This window comes from Platichthys flesus, chromosome 5, assembly GCF_949316205.1.
Source record: "Platichthys flesus chromosome 5, fPlaFle2.1, whole genome shotgun sequence".
In the NCBI taxonomy this organism is placed as follows: Eukaryota; Metazoa; Chordata; class Actinopteri; order Pleuronectiformes; family Pleuronectidae; genus Platichthys; species Platichthys flesus.
This window is the reverse complement of record NC_084949.1, coordinates 24067882-24088828: the sequence shown is the minus strand read 5'-3', so window position 1 is coordinate 24088828 and position 20947 is coordinate 24067882. Positions and strand designations below refer to the sequence as shown.

Below are 20947 nucleotides of genomic sequence, written 5' to 3'. Positions count from 1 at the left end.
CAAACGTCCACAGGTCTTCGGCTGAGGTGCTGACCTGCACTTCAAACCTGAGTAGACATTTTTCACAGCAGACATTATGACTATGATAGCAGGAAACAGTGGTTCAGCTCAAATATACCAGCATGTAATGACAGGGAAGGAGCACGGCCAATAGCAGGAGCTCAGCTGTTTCTACATTATCGCTCACATCTCTACTTTCCCTGTAACGACAAACCAAAACGTCTGCTGTGAAAAACGTCCACTGAATATGGGAATGTAGTGCAGGTCGTCCATTAGTGGGTTGGAAGGTCAAATCCCTGCCTCCTCACGTCCACAGGTTTCTCCTGATGGGCTATCACCTTCATACAGCTCTGCCAGAGGTCTGTGAATAGATGAAAGTGAGGCTAAATTATAAGGTGGATTGTTTGATAAAGCAAAAGACGTTATTTACGTGGAAACCACTTACTCTGTGACCTTGAGTCTGTGTCCCTCTTCATCAGCAGTCACAGGGGAAAGCTGCTGTTTCAAGAAGCTGCACCCCTCCCCCTGAACAGCTATTGTCCAATCATGGCTAAGCAACTACGACTAAGTATGAAAGGACAACCAAGTTTGAGATTGTAGAACGATACTTGACCTTTAAAGAGATGGAAGGGGATTTTTCCGAAACCAAAAATGGAAAAAGAAAAGTGAAGGAGATGAATTAAAGCATGTGTTTGTCTGCTCTAACCTGTAAACTACACACTTAAGCATGTCTAGATAATGAACACACAACAAACCAAAGGCCAGGGGGAGATTAATCAATTAGTCCCATTTTGTACTTCTTAATTATTAGCCTACATTTGGGTTTCAGAGGTAACCATCAATTTTTTTATGCAGCTTTCTTTCTGTAACTCTTAAAAAGACCTGCAGTAATTTAGCGACTGCACAAGGAGCCGTTCACTCATCCCAACCGCCACCGCTACAGAGCGCTAGTCTCCTGTTTATTCAAAGTTTATTAATATTAAACATACGCCATGTCCACATCTCACTAAATTCAAAACTACACTTCCTCGGGCCCTTGATAGATTCACGGCTAACTCTGTAACCTAAAATAAAAGCCAACCTAAAATATGTTCATATGCAAGAAGCACAACTTGGGCCTAATCATTAATTCATTACATTGGTTGCATGCACTGTGTAGTGTTTTACCAACTGGGTGGAAGGTGGTCTTGGTTTCAATTAGAGTTTAGAGTAACATCAGCAGCTCTGCCTGAAAAATGAAAAACATGTTTTTGTCTGCAACTGTTTGAAACCAAGGACATGAAGTTAAAAATATTACTGAAAGCTCCCAGAGGTAAATCTGCTCATGTCAGTAGTTTTACACACATATTCACAAGAAATTTGTGTCTGTGGGTCTGAGCGACAGACAGGAGACTAACAGGAAACATACAGAATCAGCCTCGCGAAACAGAAAATCTCAAAAAAGGACATTATAATCTAATTCTCAGCGAGGAAAGCAGCTCCCACAGCTTGTATTTACCAGCAGACAACCACAAATAATGTCTCGGTAATAAATAAGAAAGATCTATCACCAGCTTAGTGCTTCAGCATGAAACTCTTCAGGTACCTTGGACAGCTCCTGCTCTGCTGCTCGGCTCCAGCACCACGGACAGAGACGCAGCTTTTCCTTCTGCAAAAGTCTTTAAAATGTAAACAAATCTAATTACGTTAAAGACAAAAAAACATGTGGATTTCATTTGCCTGTATTTGCTGCAACAAAGACAAGGAATCAGTGGGAGAAGACTTTGAGGATAAAGGGATAAGATATTGTTCTCGTTGCCACAGTTGGAGGGATTAAAGTGTAAATCCATATCCAGCACATGCAGCCAGTGGGGAACATAAATGAGGCCCAGGCGTAGGTTTCATTTAAAAACAAGACTCGATTCAATACAAGTTTCTAGAAGGATTTCCTCTGGAGGAGAATCGTGGTTTTTCTATCCACGTAAAGCTTTAAAATAATAATACAGTGGCGTTTAAAGAGGCAGGGTTCACCTCGACTACACAGAGGGCTTTGGCAACTAGATCATTTGTGGCTCTTGTGGATGTTTACTCAGCTGCACTTTATTAAATTGTTAACTCGATTTCAAGTCCATCAGCATTAAAGGAGTCTCGCTCCTTTTAGATGGTGAAACTGGAAACCACAGAATAAAGACTAATAAACAAGGGGAAGCATCTGCTAGATAGTGTTGTTTCCCAGGCATAGTTAGAGCACTATTTATATAAACCTTATCTCTTCATTTTTGGTTGTGTAGTGAAACAAACACGATATTGTGTGTTCATTGGTTTGGTTTACAAATGTTAGATAGTACATTATACTTTTTCTGAAATGTACCACAAAACACAGAAACAAACAACCTTGAACTTATACATTGTCATTATTTCCATGTATTCATTTAGATTTTGAATCATTACTTTTTAAATTATACTAGTTTTCTACTCCAAAGCCCAACAAAACAAAAGTCCTTATCCTCAAGTATGATATATTAAATAAATATCCTTCAATCCTTGTAGATTTTATTCCCTGCTGTGAGAATCATGAAAGTCGAATCTCTCCAGGTCAGCAAGAGAAGAACTGAGACTTAGCTTCCAAAATGTGGAACCTTTTCTTCCACACTAACTGCTAAGAATTAGAATTACTTACCCATGCAAAGAAAAATAAATCATCCACAATATTAAAAAGTAAAATTATCGAGTGAACTGAAGGAAACGTTTTGCCCTCATCCTCTCTCTCTCTCTCTCTCTCTCTCTCTCTCTCTCTCACAGGATGATTTACCTTCTCTCTGCTGCAAATTATTCCCACAACTCTCTTCTTTACCCTGCAAACAGACGACAAGAGCAACAAACAATCTTTTATTTTGACGGTCACGCCGATTACTCACAAGGCAATTTAGTCACTAGGAGTCTTTGAAGAGATGAAAACGCTGGTTCTTTACAGGCAGAGTTGACAAATGGCTGTTTGAAGGAAGTAATGAATAAAGTAACATCATTTAAAATTAATGACACCGTTTACGATGAGTAATGACTAATATGTCACTTTGTTTTACGATGACAGACTCAATATTATCAATAAAAACACACAATACACTGAAGCCTGTGAATATTAGAACCCGGTTTCACTTATAATAGTTGGTTTCAGTCACAAATAATCACAATCTGTCCTCATGTGTGTGTCATGCAGGCCTCCTGGTTGGGGGAGATGGGTGACGCTGAAGGGACGATGCCCAGCGGGCTCTCAGCACTCTCCCCCCAGGGAGCGCCGAGTGCCTCGCTCTTTCTCTCTCGCTCTCTTTCTCGCTCTCTCCCCCGCCTAGAACTTCATCATTTATAGACGAGACACAATAAAACAAACACAACAAAACGGTGTGAAGTCGGTGGCGCTGCAGCTCTCACATACAGCAGCGCCTCACGGAGAAGGTATCTGCAGATGCACACGCAGGCACGAGTTTGTCCAACTCCTTGTTCCTGCCTCCCAGGGTCCCTCAGCGAGCGGCAGTCAGTCGGAAACTCTCCTATTAGAATAACAACAACAACGCTACAGACTGTGTACGTGTGAGTCACAGTGGATGTAACATTAACAGTGTGATTAGCCAGGTTATTAAAGCTAAATTTACTCTAAATGCTCTGCGCCTATTTCTGCACCTGGAAGTATCCTGATTAGCATACAGCTATTAAAAACCGCCTGGCAGAACTATTTGTGTGAGTGTGTGTGTGTGAGAGAGAGTGTGTGAGAGAGCGAGAGCGCGAGAGAGAGAGAGAGAGAGAGAGAGAGAGAGAGAGAGAGAGACTAAGAGAGAGGAGGAAGGGACTCGTTGTCATCAGTCATGCATGACATCTCTCCTCTGTGTGCATATTTGAGGTTTATAGCTTTCTACCCGGGAAGCTGTGTTGCATTTGTTGCTCAAAGTGAGCTGACTGACAGAGACTGTGGTGTCAATCAAACATCACCTGTCACCGTTCACTAAAGGCGGCGGAGCGTCGACCATCAGAGCTGTGAAAGGGCCCATTTAGCATAGATATTACACTGGTGCTCCACTGATTTAATACGGCGCTTCCCAAAAGTTGAAGGACTTTCAGAACACTGATTAAATAAAGTGTGGTTCCAATCCAAAGCAATGGAGACTGAGATAAGCTCATCTAAGATCAGTTTGGTGCAGCCATGCAAAAGTTGTTTAACTCTACAATTCCCATAAAGCAACTAGAAACCTACTCTCCAGTTTAAAACCTCATCATTTAATTTGATATAAGTAAACAACGTGTTTTTATGTGTTTTAAAGGTTTGAACAGGCCGAGGGAGACTCAGGGTTCTTTCTCAGGCATAAGACGAGGGAATGGAAGGAGGGGGTGAGAGAAAAAGGACGAATAGATGAGGGGATGAGGGAAGGGAGGATGGATGTGGGTAGTGATGAGGGAAGAAGGATGAAGTTATAAGGGAAGGAGGATGAAGGGATTAGGGAAGTAGGATAAATGGATGAGGGTAGGGATGAGGGAAGGAGGCTGAAGGGATGAGGGTAGGGATGAGGGAAGGAGAATGAAGGGATGAGGGTAGGGATGAGAGAAGGAGGATGAATGGATGAGGATAGGGATGAGGGAAGGAGGATGAATGGATGAGGGTAGGAATGAGGGAAAGAGGATTAATGGATGAAGGAATGAGGATATGGTAAGTGATGATGAAAGGGTGAGTGAAGTGATGATGGAAGGAGGATGAAGGGATGAAGGAAGGAGGATGAATGGATGAGGGTAGGGATGAGGGAAGGAGGATGAATGGATGAGGGTAGGAATGAGGGAAAGAGGATTAATGGATGAAGGAATGAGGATATGGTAAGTGATGATGAAAGGGTGAGTGAAGTGATGATGGAAGGAGGATGAAGGGATGAAGGAAGGATGATGAACAGATGTGGGTAGTGATGATGGAAGGAGGATGAAGGGATGAAGGAAGGAGGATGAACAGATGTGGGTAGTGATGATGGAAGGAGGATGAAGGGACGAGAGAAGGAGGATGAAGTGATGAGATCAGAGAGAGTGACGAGGTAGAAAGATGAACAGATGAAGGATTAGAGGTGTGGTGGAGGTTTGTGTCATCTACTTCACTTCCTTGTTTTCAGATCACAAATACATACAAGTGTGACAGACGTCTCGTGATGAACAGAGAATCATTCTTCTCTCAATCTGGACTCCTGCAGCTCTTTGCTTTGGTTTTTCGTGATCCACAACTTGTTCTGTTTGGTTTCACAGTTCTCGTTAACAGCATAAATTCACTGTGCTGCCCACTCAGCAGCAAACAGCACAGTGTGAGGCGGCTGATCTCAGTGGAGCATTTACCAGATAAAGAGATGGACACTTCCCTCAGGAGTTAGTGGAGAATCACTGCAGGGCTCCGAGCAGAGAGAAAACTGGACATGGATTCATGACACCGTTCAGAACCAGTATTAACGTTACACAACTGGATGAACAAACAGTTTGCAAACACATTTACCATGAGCACATCATGAGGTGATGATCTGTCAAGTTGTGTTAATCATCAGTAAATATGTTATTTCTAAACCCTGTGAAAAACCACAGTGGTGAAAAGTAACAAAATACATTTACTCATGTACTTTAGTAAAATACTAACGTACTTTTACTAGTATTTCTTCTCAACAGGACAGAGACAAGAACTTTTTCCCGACATTTATTTGACAGCTTTAGACAATATGATGATTCAGATTTATAAAACAAAATATATTTAAATAAACACACTAAATAAATAAATGAGGATGTATTAGGATTTATTTATTTACTTGTATTTTACATTCTCTGTTATTTAACAAGGCTTGCTGATTGAGCAAAGTATAATATCAATAAATACAAGTATTATTTTATTATTATTTGATCTATTATAAGATTAAACATTATTACCCTGCAGAAGTAACAAAACTTGATGGCATCAGTAAATCTCAAAGGCACACAATGTAATGTATTCTAAAATGTGGTTTTATGCATAATGTCTTTACTTTTACTACTTTAAGTACATTTTGCTACTTTAAAACTTTAAATGTATTACTTATTACAGTTTATTTCTTCCCTGTGCTACTCTGTATTTCATTAAAGAGTCTGAGTACTTCTTCTGAAAGATTGCAGTTTCAATGTATAAATCAAGGAGCTGTACATGAGCTGGATCACAGATTGTGTTTCTTTTGTTTCCTCCTGTTTTTGTGCAAACCTCAGCTAAACAGCTGGTGGCTGTCGCTTTATCCTAAACAGGCACGTTTGAATGTATCGATCGTCTCGTACTAAGGTGCCTTTTGCCTGGAGGAGCAGTATTTGATCGATAGCTGGACACATATACACGACCAGCTGCTCAGAAAACCTTGAACTTATCCACAAGTACACGAGGCTGTGCTGTCAATCAGGCATCATCTGTCAGCGTCAGGGAGAGCCGGCAGAGAGTCGACCATCAGAGCTGTGAAAGGAGCCGCTGCTTCGTCCCGATTCAGACGCCCAGAACAAAACGTCTCCTTTGACTATATATCAGCTCTGAAGGCAAAATCAAAACTGCCCGTCCCTCCCAACCCCCAACCCCACCCCCTGCTGGATGGATGACTTTGACAGTAAATTCTGTCAGTAGCCATCAAATCAGTATGAACATGGACACACACACATACAGAGTCATCTCACAGAGGACAATGGTTTACATCAAAATTCCAGGAGAGGTGCTATTTGTCCCCATTATGTGACTATGTCAACAGCTTTAGGTCCACACATCACACTTGGACCACACACAAGCACACACGCACAAAGTCATGTCTCAGAGGACAGTTGTTTTTTTGCCCCCATAAAGAAGACAAATCCCCATGTTGTGACTGGGAAAATAGCTTTAGGTCCCCGCAACAAAAGTAATATCAAGTGCAAAAACACACACACACACACACACACACACACACACACACACACACACACACACAAACACACACACAAACACACACAGTGAGAGCTGACCACCGGAGGCTGAGAATAGATGTTCCAAGTTGGACGCAGTAACTATTATTTCATCCTTTACTGCTCTGCTCTCTGGTTCATGTTACACCTCTCTCTCTCTCTCTCTCTCTTTCTCTCTCTCCCTCCTCCTCTACTGCTGCTGCTCTCTCATTTCTTTCTATTCATCTCATATCATCTCATCTCTATCTCTCTCTCTCTCTCTCTCTCTCTCTCTCTCTCTCTCTCTCTCACTCTTCTTCCTCCCCTCTCCTCTCCTCTGACTAGGCTCAACTCATTCCAGTATTTTTAGTATTTGTGAGTAGGCGTCGCCAGGTCCTTATGAATTTTCATGGGTTTGTTTAGTGTGTAGGCTGACGCGCTGCTCTCTCTCTCTCTCTCCTCCTCTTCTTCTTCTTCTCCTCTCTCTCTCTCACACACACACACACATACACATAATCACAACAGTTTAAGAACACAAGTGTACATGCCAACACACACGTGTTAAGTGTGTAGGCTGACTGCTGGATAATGAGGATGTTTGGAGTCTTGGGAAGAGCCAGCAGCCAACAGCCGGCCTGTAAACGTCCACACCATCTTCCTCATCGTCCTCCATCGTGCGCTCGTCTTCGCTCCTCTCTTGTTTTCCTCCCGACTCCCCTCCTGCCTCAGGGTTGCTCAGATGGAGACATTCTTAATCCAAGAAATTAATTATCTTCATTTATCTGCTTCATCTCACATCCCCACAGTGCCGGCTATGTATGTGGTAAAACCCCACGTGTGTGTTTGTGTGTCGCCCTGGGTCTTTGTCTGTGTAGCAGCAGGAATGCACACATGTATGTTTGTACTTACGAGTGTGTTACGTCTTGTATGTTACATCAGGGGTACATGGAGCACATCTTCTACTCCTCTGTGATACAGTAATTACATTACAGGCTGACATGTGGGGCAGCTCAATTCTATTAATTAAATAAGAGGCATAGGCATGTGTCTGAGTGTGTGTTGTTACCCCGTCCATTAGATCGCAGCATATGGATCACGTCAGGAGGAATTAGGCCGCAGAGGACTCAACACCCCGTCTCAGAGGAAGCGACACACAGATGATCACACATATACATACGCACATGATCGCACACTCCTCACAACCAGATTTGCAAGGCTGTGTATGCTCCGCGGTGTGTTTTGTGATACTGTCCATGCGATTCCTCTGAAAGAAAGTGTGGACGGCTGCACAGGGACCGCTCTCATGTCTTTGTTCTCCTCTTTCCTCCTGGTTCTCTGGCTACAGCTGGTCTAAGGCTTGTGTCAGATCCTCCAGCTGTGGTGTTTGAGGATTTGCAGCATGCATAAGCGTGTGTGTGTGTGTGTGTGTGTGTCTGAGTGTATGTTCGTCTATGTGCTGCTCTCTGCTCGCCTCTCCTGTCCCACTTCAGCCCAGATTAGAGCGTCCGTCTCCTGAGGGAGACAGAAATATAAAAATAAAGCTTTTTACCAGAACACTGATCTAAACACACACACAATCACAGAGACACACACACACACACACACACACTCACACACACACTAAGGCTGCATTATGGAGCCTACAGAGAGCAGGAGAGTCCTTTTGCAGCAGAATCCCAAAAAGCTCTTATTCTCACAGTTGACGGCAAACTGTAGATTCAGGACGGACGGACAGAAAGGACTAGCACTCGTAACTCCATTGTATCGATAGGTAAGTAGGTAGGTTAAGTGCTGTAGGTGGTTAGTTAAGGAGGTCAGTTAAGGTAGATACATACAGTAGGTATGTAAACTATGTTGGATTTTGCTAGGTTAGGAAGGTAGGTGGGGTAGGTAAGATATGTTACATAGGGTTAGGGTAATTTGGTTTGGAAGGAAAGTAGATAGGTTGAGTAACTAGGGTAGGTTAGCTAGGCTAGGGAAGTAGGTAGGTAGGTGGGTAGGTTAGCTAGGCTAGGAAAGTAGGTAGATAGGTTAGCTAGGCTAGGGAAGTAGGAAGATAGGTAGTTAGGTTAGCTAGGCTAGGGAAGTAGGAAGATAGGTGAATAGGATAACTAGGCTACGAAAGTAGGTAGGTAGATAGGTAGGTAGGTTAGCTCGGCTAGGAAAGTAGGTAGGTAGATTAGCTAGGCTAGGTAAGTAAGTGGGTAGGATAGCTAGGCTAGGGAAGTAGGTAGGTAGGTAGGTAGGTGGGTGGGTAGTTTAGCTAGGCTAGGGAAGTAGGTAGGTAGGTAGAAAGGTAAAATAATTAACAAGAACCAGACCCAGACAAGTAGAAAAATGTAACCTTTACTTATTTACAGATTGTACAGAGGTACTGAGTGACAAGGTAGTATTTACAACACAACTAGTAGCTTAGAAACCCCTGAACTTATACATAAGTGAGATAAACAGCAGGGAGACCCAGAGGACTAAACACCAACGCACACCATCCACCCAGCGATAAATGAACATGTGTGTGTACACTCGGGACAAAGGAGGAAGTGAGCTGAGCCCGGACGGGAACATTAACCTTATGCTCCCTGTCGGCGGCCGGGACTATGCTGGGGCTGGGGGGGTGTAATAATCCAGGGGCCCCCCCCATGTCTTACACGGTGCACTAACCAGGGTGGAGGGGGACGTTGGTACATGTAGCCCAGTAGGTCTAAATCAGGGAGAACTCAGGTGCTGCAGCAAAATAGGTACCACCAGAAACACGAGCACGTCATGCAATTTAAAATAAAAAATTCCGAAAGTAAAAACTAAAGGTTGGTGTAAAAATCTCTTTGATGGTGGACGTACGAAACTCGATCTACACACTGTCTTAACCACAACAGTACAGACGCAATGTGTGTGTGTGCGTGCGTGTGTATATATATATATATATATGTTTGTGTGTGTGTTTTGTGAGACTGTATTTGTGTGTTATGAGTAAGAGCCAGGTCAAATGTTATGTGTGGGATGAAGGGAAGAGAGAACAGAAAAGTACACACAAACACACACACACACACATACACACTCACACACACACACACCGCAAACAACCTCAAAATACACATGTCATCCACTGTCTTATATAAATGCTTGCATGGTGTAAAACTCATGCATGCACACACTTTATCTCTCTCTCACACACAAACACACACACACACACTCAGAGGTGATACAGCACAGACTCGTAGTGGAAGAGAACTATGTGAGTGGGAGGGGGTTGGTTTTAGCCGCACAGGCTGGACTATCATTATTCATTGAGTGTGATTGGGATGAGAGACCCGGCTAACGAGTGGCTAGTGAGCGGAGCGGTCGTTGACTAGTCTCGTTAACCAGCAGTGAGGACTGTACAGTGAGGTCCCAACCAACCAACAACACACCAGAGGAAACAAATAAATAAAATCAAAAATAAAAGTCACACGAGAATCTAAAATCATGCCAGTCTTTTTTCTTTTTTTTAGTTTTTTCTCTAAAGAAGCAGAATAAAAAGCCACGTTGTTTCTGAAATGAATTCAATACTTAATACCATTCAAATCAAACAAAGGAAATCAGTTTCTAACATTGAAAAACAAAGATTTCTCTGTACAGAAGTATAATATTGCAACCTGATATTGTGCATATAACTCACACACCACACCTGTTAAGATCACCGAAAAGAGGGGCAGCGGTCACCGTTCAAAGGTGCGTTTTTTTTTTGTTTCAAACCGTCTTGCGTTCCTTGCAGCCATATATATAGATATACGTATGTGTGTATTTATATGTGTGTGTCTCTGCGTGAGTGTGTAAGAGAGAGAATAGAAAATAGAAGGAAAGAGAATAGAGACAGATGCACAGCTAAAGGGAAATCAAGTCCCCTTTCCATCAAAATCCATGTGCTCAAAAATCAATGCCCTTACTGAGTAGATTATGGATTTCTAGAACACTCATACACACATTGCTAGCTTGTCAAGTGTGTATGTGTGTCTGTATGTGTGTGTGTGTGAGTGTGTTGCCTCTGTAAGGAGTCACTTCGCTAACTCTCTGCGATGCCACATGACTCGCTTTGCTGGAACTCAGTGCCACACAAGTATCAGCTGCTCTGGCACTTGTCTAGGAATATTAATTTGATGAGTAAAACTGCAACAGTGATGCACTCAGCCTCTAGATTCACCCATTAAAATGGGCCTTGGTTTTTTTATTTTTCTTTGCTCGACATAGAAAGTAATTAGTAAAAAAGTTCTGCATCCTACGACAGCCGCTGTTGAATCAGAGGAATTCTTACAACTAGTGATATTAAGTGATTTCCAACAATATGTTGAGTATTTAAACACCACGACTGAACTTTTACTCTTCTGATACTCAATCTACTCTATAGAAAGAAGCGAGGGGGAGGAGCACAAAAAAGGAAAAGGAAAAGGAGGGAGAGGCTAGAACGACAGATGAGCACAGAAAAGGTTTTAAAAAGAGGAGAAAGATTAAGAGTCGGTGTCGTGTATACTGTATGATGCTGTACCCATTATCTAACACTGTAGAACTTCTGACCTCACAATGGAAAGTGACAGAACTGGGCCCCTAAAACCCAAATGTCCGAGAGAAATAAGAGAAAAGAAAAACATCTATTCAGCGAATGACTGAGAATATTCATATCTTCCAGTATAAAAGTGTTTTTGGTCAAACGTCTGTGTTAGGTGGCAGGGTATAAAATCTACAAAGTGCACAAATAGATGAAGCTATCTCATAGCCTCAACCGACACACACCCACCCTAAACTACTATCTTAGACTACTGCGTATGTGCATGTTTGTGTGTGTGTGCATATATATGTGTGTGTGTTTGTGAGTGTGTGTGTGCACATATGACCCTGTATAGGAGTTTAACTGTAACACAGGGCAGTAGGAAGCATGCAGTATGACCTGAAGGCTAGCTAAGAGAGGAAGCAACAATGCTATACTGAATGTCTAGATCTAGAAACACTAGAACACACACTCTCATCCTGAGAGGCGTTTTACTGGCGGACACTTTTTGGTCCACTTTTTGGAATGTTCCTTTAACTGACATCAACAAAAACAAACAGTCGTTGGTTGTTGTTTTTTGTATTTTTTACTCTTCCCCCCAAAAAACTGACACAGTGTGTGTGTGTTCCAGTGTTTGTACATCTACGGGCAGGAGCTGACACACTCAGACCTGTGTCCGGACCAGCTGCCCGTCTCCCAGTCGAGTCTATTACATAGATAGTCATTTCCATTCACGTCGAGGATTACTCTAGTGTAGTGAACTACTCTTTAAGCCATGCCGGCAGTGCAGTTTGGAGGCTCAGACAACATACAGGGTTGACCGTGGAAATCATAGTGCAACAGGAGAGTCCTGGAGAGGGGCGGGTGTGTGTTTCGGGTGGAATGTGTGTGTGCATGTGTGTGTTTTCTCAGAAAGAAAGGGGTTCACTGTGTCCCTATCATCTCCGAGAGGCTGGTGAGAGGGGGGGGGGGACAGGACAGGTCGGAATTTCTTCCAAACACTCCATCACGTCCCACTGTCGCCGCTGGACTCCGTGCACAGTGTCTTTCTTATTCCACCAGGATTCGAATCTGTCTTGTCAGACGTACTGTCAGTCTTTGCCTCGTTGCCCACAGCTCGAGGCGACTACACACACTGAAACTCACACACGCACTCTTCATCTTGTATTGTGCCTCCAGGTGTCCCTGTGGCCACAACCCTGCCCTATAGAGGGTGCGATAAAGAAACAAATCATTTATTTACTCAACTTCACCATTAACCTCTGAGTCCGGCGCAGACCTTCCCGTCTTTCACCTGTGTGTGTGTGTGTCTGTGTGTGTGTTTCTGTATGTGTGCTTAGAGTCAGAGCTTCCCGGTCCTATCACACACACACACACACACCTCTGTCCTGCATGCGTGTGTGTTGGTGAGAGTACGTGTGCTGTGTGTGACCCTCAGACGTCCGACTCGATGCTGGGCATGCGGCGATAGAGCCGGGGCCGGTTGCCCCCCGCGCTCGAGGCTCGGGGGGCCGTCACGTAGCTCATTGGCTGAGAGGCAGCAGGCGGGACCATGTACGCCACCACGGGGGGCTCCTGCTGGGGGTAGAACAATTGTTGGTCAACATGGCCGCCATGGTGGTTGACGTGATGACTGCCGTGGTTCCCCAGGGTAAGCGACAGCGGCATCCGTTGCTTGTAGAGCTCGTGGGCAGAATTTCTCTGTGGCATGCGTGATGCAGCCTGGGGGGCGGGCTCTCGTTGTGTCGTGCCGGGGGCCGACTGGAGGAAAGGGTTGTGAGACGGCCGATCGGGGAAGAGACTCTTCGAGCGCCGGGGCAGGGGCATGGGGGTGTCCAGACTGTGATGGTGGGAGGGTGACGGAGAGGGGGGGCTGCGGCTGCTAAACGGTCGATCAGAGCGCATTGTGAGAACATTAGCATAGGCCCCCTCGTCCAGCATCATCTCCCGCTCCCTGTCTCTGTCGGGCAGGCTCAGCCCCCGCAGGTGGGCGTGCGCCTGCGACTGACGCTCCGGAACGCTGTCGGGAATCATGTTCTCATAGGAGTGCTGACGACTCAGCTGGAGGTGCTGGGCCGACGCGGAGGAGGGGAGCGGAGATGGAGAGGGCGGAGAGGGCTCGAAGTGGCTGACGAGCCCGTCCCCTTCACCCACCAGGCCCAGCTCGCTCTGGGGTAGGTAGTGTGTAAACATGTCCCCGCTGTGTGGGTGAGTTTGTGTGTGGGCGTAGTGCGAGTGGAAGTGGTCTTCGCTGATGTCGTACAGGTTTCCCAGGTGGGCGCAGGCGTCACATCGAGCCTGAGGCGAGCGAACGGTGTAGAGGCCGGAGTAACCGCTCAGCTTGGTCAGGCAGGAGCGACAGTGACCCGGCCGGATGCCTTGTGTCCCCGTGCCTGCACCTGGAGCCTCGAACGAACCTCCAGACTTGTCCTTGGAACTAGAGGGAGAGAGGACGACAGGAGTTACACACAGAAGACGATTAAAGAAGCTGAAACATGTGTGTGTGTGTGTGTGTGTTTTCTGAGCGCGCTACCTGCTGTGTGTGTAGGTGCTGTACTTCTTGTCCTTCAGGGAGTGCAGGTCGGCCTCGGCGCTGTGACTGTGATGCAGCAGGGTGGCGCTCAGCTGCAGAATGGGTGCGTCCCCCTGGTGGGAGTGTGTGTGAGTGACTGGGTACGTGTTGTCGGGTGGAAACAGGTCAGGGGGGTAACTGCGCTCGTCACTTCCCCCCTGGCTGTCTCGCTGGTAGGGGGGGGCCGACTGGAGGCTGCCCTGGTCAGAGTCAATGGAGTAGATCTTGGATCCTACGCTCCCGCCTCCTCCACCTCCTCCCCTCTTCCTCAGCTGATTGACAGGTTTAAATCCGCCCCTCGCCACCATGGAGTCAGAATCTTTGTGCGACTGCGGCCGGCTGGAGCACTCGGAGATGTCCGAGTGCGGCGGCTCCTCGGGAAGGTAACGCTGGCTCTTCATCGGTGGAGGTCCAGCTCCAGCGGCTGGGGTGGGGCTCGCGCTCGCGCCAGGAGGCACGACGGTGGGCTGCGTCTTCAGCGTCTCGACACTTTTCTTCCACAGAGCTCGAGGCTTCGAGGCGGCGACCGCCGGCCCGGGGGGGCGGGCCTTACCGTTGTCGTTGTCGATGGACAGTTGAGGCTTGTTGGGGCTTGTCTGGAGAGCGGGGGATTTTTGTTGCACAGGAAACGGTGTCGCATTGTTAAGGAGGTTTTTGTGTCGCCCGGACAATGACAGGAAACCCTGTGGACCGGCGGCGTTGCTATAGAGACCAGGACCCTTCGGAGGCTGGAGTGAGTTACCTAGGAGACAAGGAAAGATGCACCTCAGACAGCAGATACACTCGGTGGATGCTCAGCCAGTTAGCTGAAACACAATCTACTGCCCTGGCACGTTGTGTATACCACCTAATGTGTTTGTAATCATGAGGCCAGCCAGTGCATGACAGCCAATGCGATTACACAACAAGGTGAAGGGAGTCACCTTTACTTATATACACAGGGACGGGTAGAAAGACAGGGCGACCTCTGAAGAAGTACCTTTCATCATGTCGAGGATGCTGGGCTGCAGGAGGACTGTGTTGCGTTTGGGAGAAGACAGAGCCATGGACTTGGCAGACTTGAGCAGGTGCAGCATGTTGGCTTGAGGACTGAAGCCCAGCTCAGGGGCCTTCTTCTTCATGTCGATGTGAACTCCATGGATACAGCTCCATATACCCTGAGGAGAGGAGGGGAGGACAGAGGAGAAGAGGAGATGAGATGGAGGAGATGGGAGAGAAATAACAGAAATATAAGACTTTTATTCTCAATCCCGTGACTTCAGGAGAGAGACGTTCAAATCCGAAGTACACAGCTCATTTCTCTGGAGAGTAAATCAGGAAGCGACCTCTGCATCTTGTCCTCCGGTGCGTTCACCATCAAACCTTCACCTCATTTTGTTTTCTAATGTGGCCAGAAGAGATAATTGCCACTTCTTTAGATAAACTGCTTTCAGGCACCCCGAGATTAAATTTAGGCGATGATGTCACTGGAGGGGGCCTTTGAGTGCAAGGAGATGTTCTTCCGAGAGTCACTTAACCTCCAGCATCGCTGCTCTCACGGCACACACACACACACACACTGAGAGAGAGAGAGAGACACACACACACACACACATCGCACTCTTTTTGTAAAACGCTTAATGTGTGAAATGCTGCCCGTCTGGAATAAAAGCCCTGCCCAACACAGAGACATGACATATGAATAATGGAAGAATGGTCTGTCTGGTTGTGCCCATTTCGGTATTGCGTGCGTATATTTAGGTTTGTGTGTGTGTGTGTGTATTTGTCAAGCTGCCTGCGAGTGTGCGGTCAAGCTAGTCGCGACTCACTGCACCTGAACATGTGGAACCATTTTCAACTCGACACCAGACTTGCGTTTGTGGGCGAGCGGGTGAGAGAGAGCTTTGTGTGCATGTACACAAGTGTTTCAGCTGTTGGATTCAACCCCATTTCTTTCTCCTTTATCACACACATGCAGCTTAAACACACATTCCCTCTGTCTCTTAACATTTACTATTGTGTGTGTGTGTGTTTAACAAATACACACATGGTGTTTACAGATGTCCACAGATCTTCGGATGTTGTCACGACTAAAAGGATTAAAAATTGCGAGCTTTTGTTTGAGATTCAGATTTTGTGCAGAGCAAGACTGTGTTGATGATATTAAAAAACACAACGGCTCAAAGTCACAATAACATGCTGAGGGTTTTCCTTCTGTTATTTTTCTGCTTGAGTGTGTAGTCGCATTAAAACAATTTGCATTCATTGTGTGTTTCTGTTTCCCTTGTTGAGCCTCCCTGAGTGTTTGGTCAATTTCTCTTCATGTCAGTCCGCGAGTTGTTTAACCATCAGTAAGAACAAATTAAGAGGAAATCTGAGGTGACCCTGAAAGCTCAGTAAACTGCCACTTAGGAAAGTGTTCTGCAATTAAACACGACACAACCAAATAGGCCGTAACATTACAAATACACAAGCAAGTATACAAAGTAATACAAAAGTGAGGGAAGCCAGTTGGGTACTTTCATTTTAACTAATTTTCCAACACCTTGGGAAACTTCTCCAAAGTCACAAATCAACCAGTGAGAATGTCTCAGCTCGATTCAGCACTTTTATGTGTCCTACTTGCAAAGGATTGTTTTCCCGTCTCTATTCAAGAACATTATTTAAATTCTGTGATGCTTGGGCTTAGATTTGCTCTGCTTGTGCTCAAACTGTGCGCCAGGACTCGGTTATTTTGCTGTTTGGACAGATTTCACCTTCGCAGTTGCCCCATTACATTACATTGTAGCCGCTGCCGCTATGTTACAGCAGCCAGCAGAGGTGATCTATGGAGTGATTCAAAACGTTTTTATCAATTATTCACACACACATTTATAAACAAAGGGCCCAGGTTGAAAAATACCATAATTCCCTCTTTTAAGTTGCAGCCAACAGGGTCACTGTGTAATCTAATTCACAGTCCTGATAGTAATATTGCAACAACCAGTGGTCTAAAAATCAATCCTGGACATTAGCTGCTGCGCTGCTGCAGTAATGGGCTTGCTCATTAAGTAAAAGGTCGACGTGTCAAATTCAAACACACCGACACCTGAGAGTCCTTCACATGAAGCAAAGCAGACACGAGCTGCTCCACAGGAACCAAACTCCAACCATCTGCTGTAAATGTGCAGCTGAAGCTCCAGAGAAAGGCTCCTGCAGTGTTCCTCACCCTGCTGATGGTGAAGAGCAGACCCGGCCTCCCGGTGCAGACGCCAGTGAAGCAGTACCGCAGCCTCCAGTAGAAAAGGTGTTCGGAGATGAAGGTGAGGATGGCGAGGCCCATGGCCGTGGCCAGCATGTAGAAAACCCCTGCCATGTTGTCCACGTCCAACTGGCTGGACATCACCTCGTTCTTCTCACTGTGGCAGATCCCCGTCAGCCACTGGGCCTCCAGCTCCTCCATCTCACCTGTTAGAGAGGGAGAGAATAGCCAAGTGGGTGTTTAAGATGGCAGTGGAAGATAGGGGTGAGGAACAAGGTCAAGGAACAAAAAGGAGAGGGCGGGGATGGGAAGTGGAGGGAATAAGAGGTGTGGTGGGAAAAAAGGGTGTATCATTACGAGGGAAGATGGAGAGGAGGAGGGAGGGAGGTGAGGTGGTAAATATATAGTAATGGAAAGGGGACAGGAGGTGGAGTGAGGAAAAAGGGTTGTAGGAGGAGGGGGGAAAGAATTGATAGTGATTGAGTGATAAGGAAAGATGGGAGGAATTATTATCAGATTGAGTGTGTGCGCTTGTGTGTGTGCGTGCAGGTGTTTGCACTGGATAGAGCGGCCGGTGGGAAGCGAGGCGCTTTAGTGGTTTCAGCAGTTGGATTTCTGTCTGGCTCATTCTCTCTCTTCCATTCGCACCATCTCACGGCTTATTATACAGAACAATCTGGAGGAGTAAACATAACAGGACACGGTGGACACAGACACACACACACACACACAGACACACACACACTAACCCACACGGCGTAATGATGATGAAATGGTGTGTTAAGACTGGCCACTGATAGCTTTCTGACAGAGGGAGGGGGGGGGGGCGGGGCATTGAAGGAGGAGAAGGAGGCATGAAAGCAGAGCAACGGCCCAATTGCAATAACACTTTAATCCTACTAATAAGAATCTTAAACGGAGCAGAAACGTGTGGGAGGGCCTCACCGTCTCCGATGATGCCCAGTATGGCCAGATCGACCAGCCGTTTCCAGTAGCTTCCTTTCTGCAGAGCGATGCCGTAACCAGTGGTGGCGAAGATGTAGCCGCTGCCGATGGTCACGAGCTTACAGCCGTCGTCTCTGCCGGCCATGTAGTTCAGCACGGCAGCGTCGTAGATGAAGGCGTCCAGCTTCCTGTGAGAGGAGGACACAGTCTGGGCTTAGTATCAAGAACAGTGGCTCCCACCTTCAAAGATCCACAAGGGTCTGTGGAACGATCACCACAGAAGAACTGAGATAATCATCCTCAGGCCAATTTATGTTCTGTCAATTTAATTGAATATTCAGGATAGTTGCACCTAATAAGAGAATCTACTGTAAACCATATGTTCCATATGAAGCAGATTCCAGGAAGTTACTTTGTCTGAACAAATATTAAAACAACTGTTAAATCAAAACCAATGAGTCATATTTTCACTTTTTCACAATTTTACAATATGTGTTTAAGGTCTTTTTACATCAGATATAATTCACCTGCAGTTGTTCACACTGTTTATTGGAGAAACTTCCCTTTGGGTTTCGTCTAATTTGATCGTCTTCCGTGTGCACATGCAAATAATTCATGATCGGTGTGATCTTATTGGCTGATGTTGTCTAAACATTCAGCGCAACTCAACTTGTCTCTCTATCAATCTTGAGTGATAAATAAAACAGGTGTCAGGTTGTGTACTGTGTTTGCTGCAGTACTAAATTTAAGGAGAGATAAACTAAATAAACAAATAGACTATTAATGAATAGAATGACTACAGTTATATTTCTTGCTCTTTTCCCACAGCTGTAAGTAGACTGCTGATGGAATCATGTGTAGAGGTCAAAAAGTCCAGAAATGTATATTATACATTATATAAACTGCCATATTCATCTGTGATTCCAAGCATCTATTATTATCATCTTATCATTATTAAAAACAATATCATTTCATAGTGTCTTCTGATATTGGTTAAATGCACTGGGTGTAACACTCGTCCTCAGATCCACGAACAAACTCTCCGATTACTCACAACGCTCTGGCTTCTTGTAGCTGAATGTTCTCATGCAGATCAGATCTGGACTGGGGCTATGACAGAGCACTCTCCAGTGTGTTTGCTGCAGGAGTAAATATTCTCGTGCACGAGGACGTCTTTGTTCCGGCAGAGCGATGCTCTTGCACTCGCAGGTTTTTGTCATTATTCCGAAGTGACAGGGTGAATTCAAGCCAATCCCCTTACGGGTGGGTGGGGGGGGGGGGGGGGGGGGGGGGGGGGGTGGCTGACACATCCAAGCTCAGCAAAAACAGAAATTTAATGTATTGCTCTTAACCAAACACAATGTGACCAGGACCTGATGGAATCGGCCTGTATATAAAAGCATATCCAGCTTTTTAACTTCATTATGAGCAGAAAAATCGTTATATAACAAGGTGGTGGTGTGAGGCACCCCCCCCCCCCCTTATAGATGTGTATGCATAATTATAAACCACTTTGATTTACACTTTACACCAAAGGGCATATGTTAAATGAACACATGGAGTATCTGCTGTTGCACTAGATTGAATTCCACGTAAATATTCATATACAACTGGAAAACAACATATTGTAGATCTATTGCAGCTTAAGTAGTACTTTATACGCGTATTACATTTAATACCTTAATTGAAATCCTGAGAGGGCTCCAGCTTTAATTAAGTCACAGAAATGTTACCCAAGAATTAATCTGAATACACGTCCATGACGAATACAAGCATCAAACCTTTGAGAGATCTATTTCATATTCAGTATCGATAAAAGTAATGAAGGAAGGACAAAGCAAAATGAGATATTATGTTTGGAGAAAAAACTCGAAAGATCAAAACAAACAAAACTAATGAAGGAATAAAAAGCTCTGCAGACGTCCCTCCATTAGTGTGTGTGCAGGACGGAGAACAAAAGGTAGCAAACTCCAGAACAAATTACCCCCTCTCTGTTTTGGCAGCTCCCTCCTCTCCGGCAGCCACACGACTGTATAATGAGCTCTCGCAGACAACATCTGCATTTTACCGTCTGTGACAGAAACTCTCAGCACAGCTTCTGCAGCATTTTAGCATGAGCTAGTGCCGGGGCCCCATGGGGCTGGACTTTCTGTCTGATGCAATGCCTTTTTTGTGTTTGTTTTCACATGTTTCTTAAGCGCACACGCTGTCTGCAAACAGAATCTCCCTCTCAGATATAATGAACATCAGCTTGACAAAGAGTCGGCTCGACAGGTTTACAGTACCCGGTCTTAAGGCTGACTAGTGCATCCTGGACGCCGGTCTGGTGATATTTGGTCATGTACTGATGCATATCGGGGTAGTTCTTCCTGATGTTTCGCTCGGTGCTGCCGTTCGGAACGGTCCCGAAGCGAAATGGAGGGGAGTAGGAGTACGGGCTCTGGAACTGCAGGGAGAGAGAGAGAGAGAGAGAGAGAGAGAGAGGGATCGTTAAAAGTAACAAGTGAGAAGAGGAGACAGGAAGAAGAACACAAAAAAGAGAAGGAGAAGGAATGAAAAGCATCTGAGGTGTGATGCAAACCCTCCATGTGCTGCAGATGTAATGACATTTCATAGTGATGTCATCATGGTGTCACTTATGCCACATGGAATCGGATGACTGGTTAATCTCGTTAAGCTGTAAATCTCAACTTCCATGCTCTTTGTTGCAAAAGTTAAATGCATCACTAGATTATATTACTTTATTTTTGGACTTCATAAGGATTTCATGATGATTCTT

At 45.3% G+C, this 20947-nt stretch overlaps 1 protein-coding gene across 1 annotated transcript in view; it reads right to left on the bottom strand.

Annotated features, from left to right (window-relative positions):
* Positions 1-9242: 9242 nt before the first annotated feature.
* The window catches only part of grin2ab (glutamate receptor, ionotropic, N-methyl D-aspartate 2A, b), a 96610-nt gene continuing 84905 nt past the window's right edge, over positions 9243-20947 (bottom strand). The window contains exons 15-20 of the mRNA XM_062388936.1: positions 20454-20614; positions 18169-18356; positions 17191-17429; positions 14983-15160; positions 13965-14745; positions 9243-13868 (exon numbers count right to left, since the gene is read on the bottom strand). Of these exons, the coding sequence (XP_062244920.1) occupies positions 12866-13868; positions 13965-14745; positions 14983-15160; positions 17191-17429; positions 18169-18356; positions 20454-20614 (2550 nt within the window). The 3' untranslated portion in view covers positions 9243-12865. The remainder of the gene's footprint in view (positions 13869-13964; positions 14746-14982; positions 15161-17190; positions 17430-18168; positions 18357-20453; positions 20615-20947) is intronic.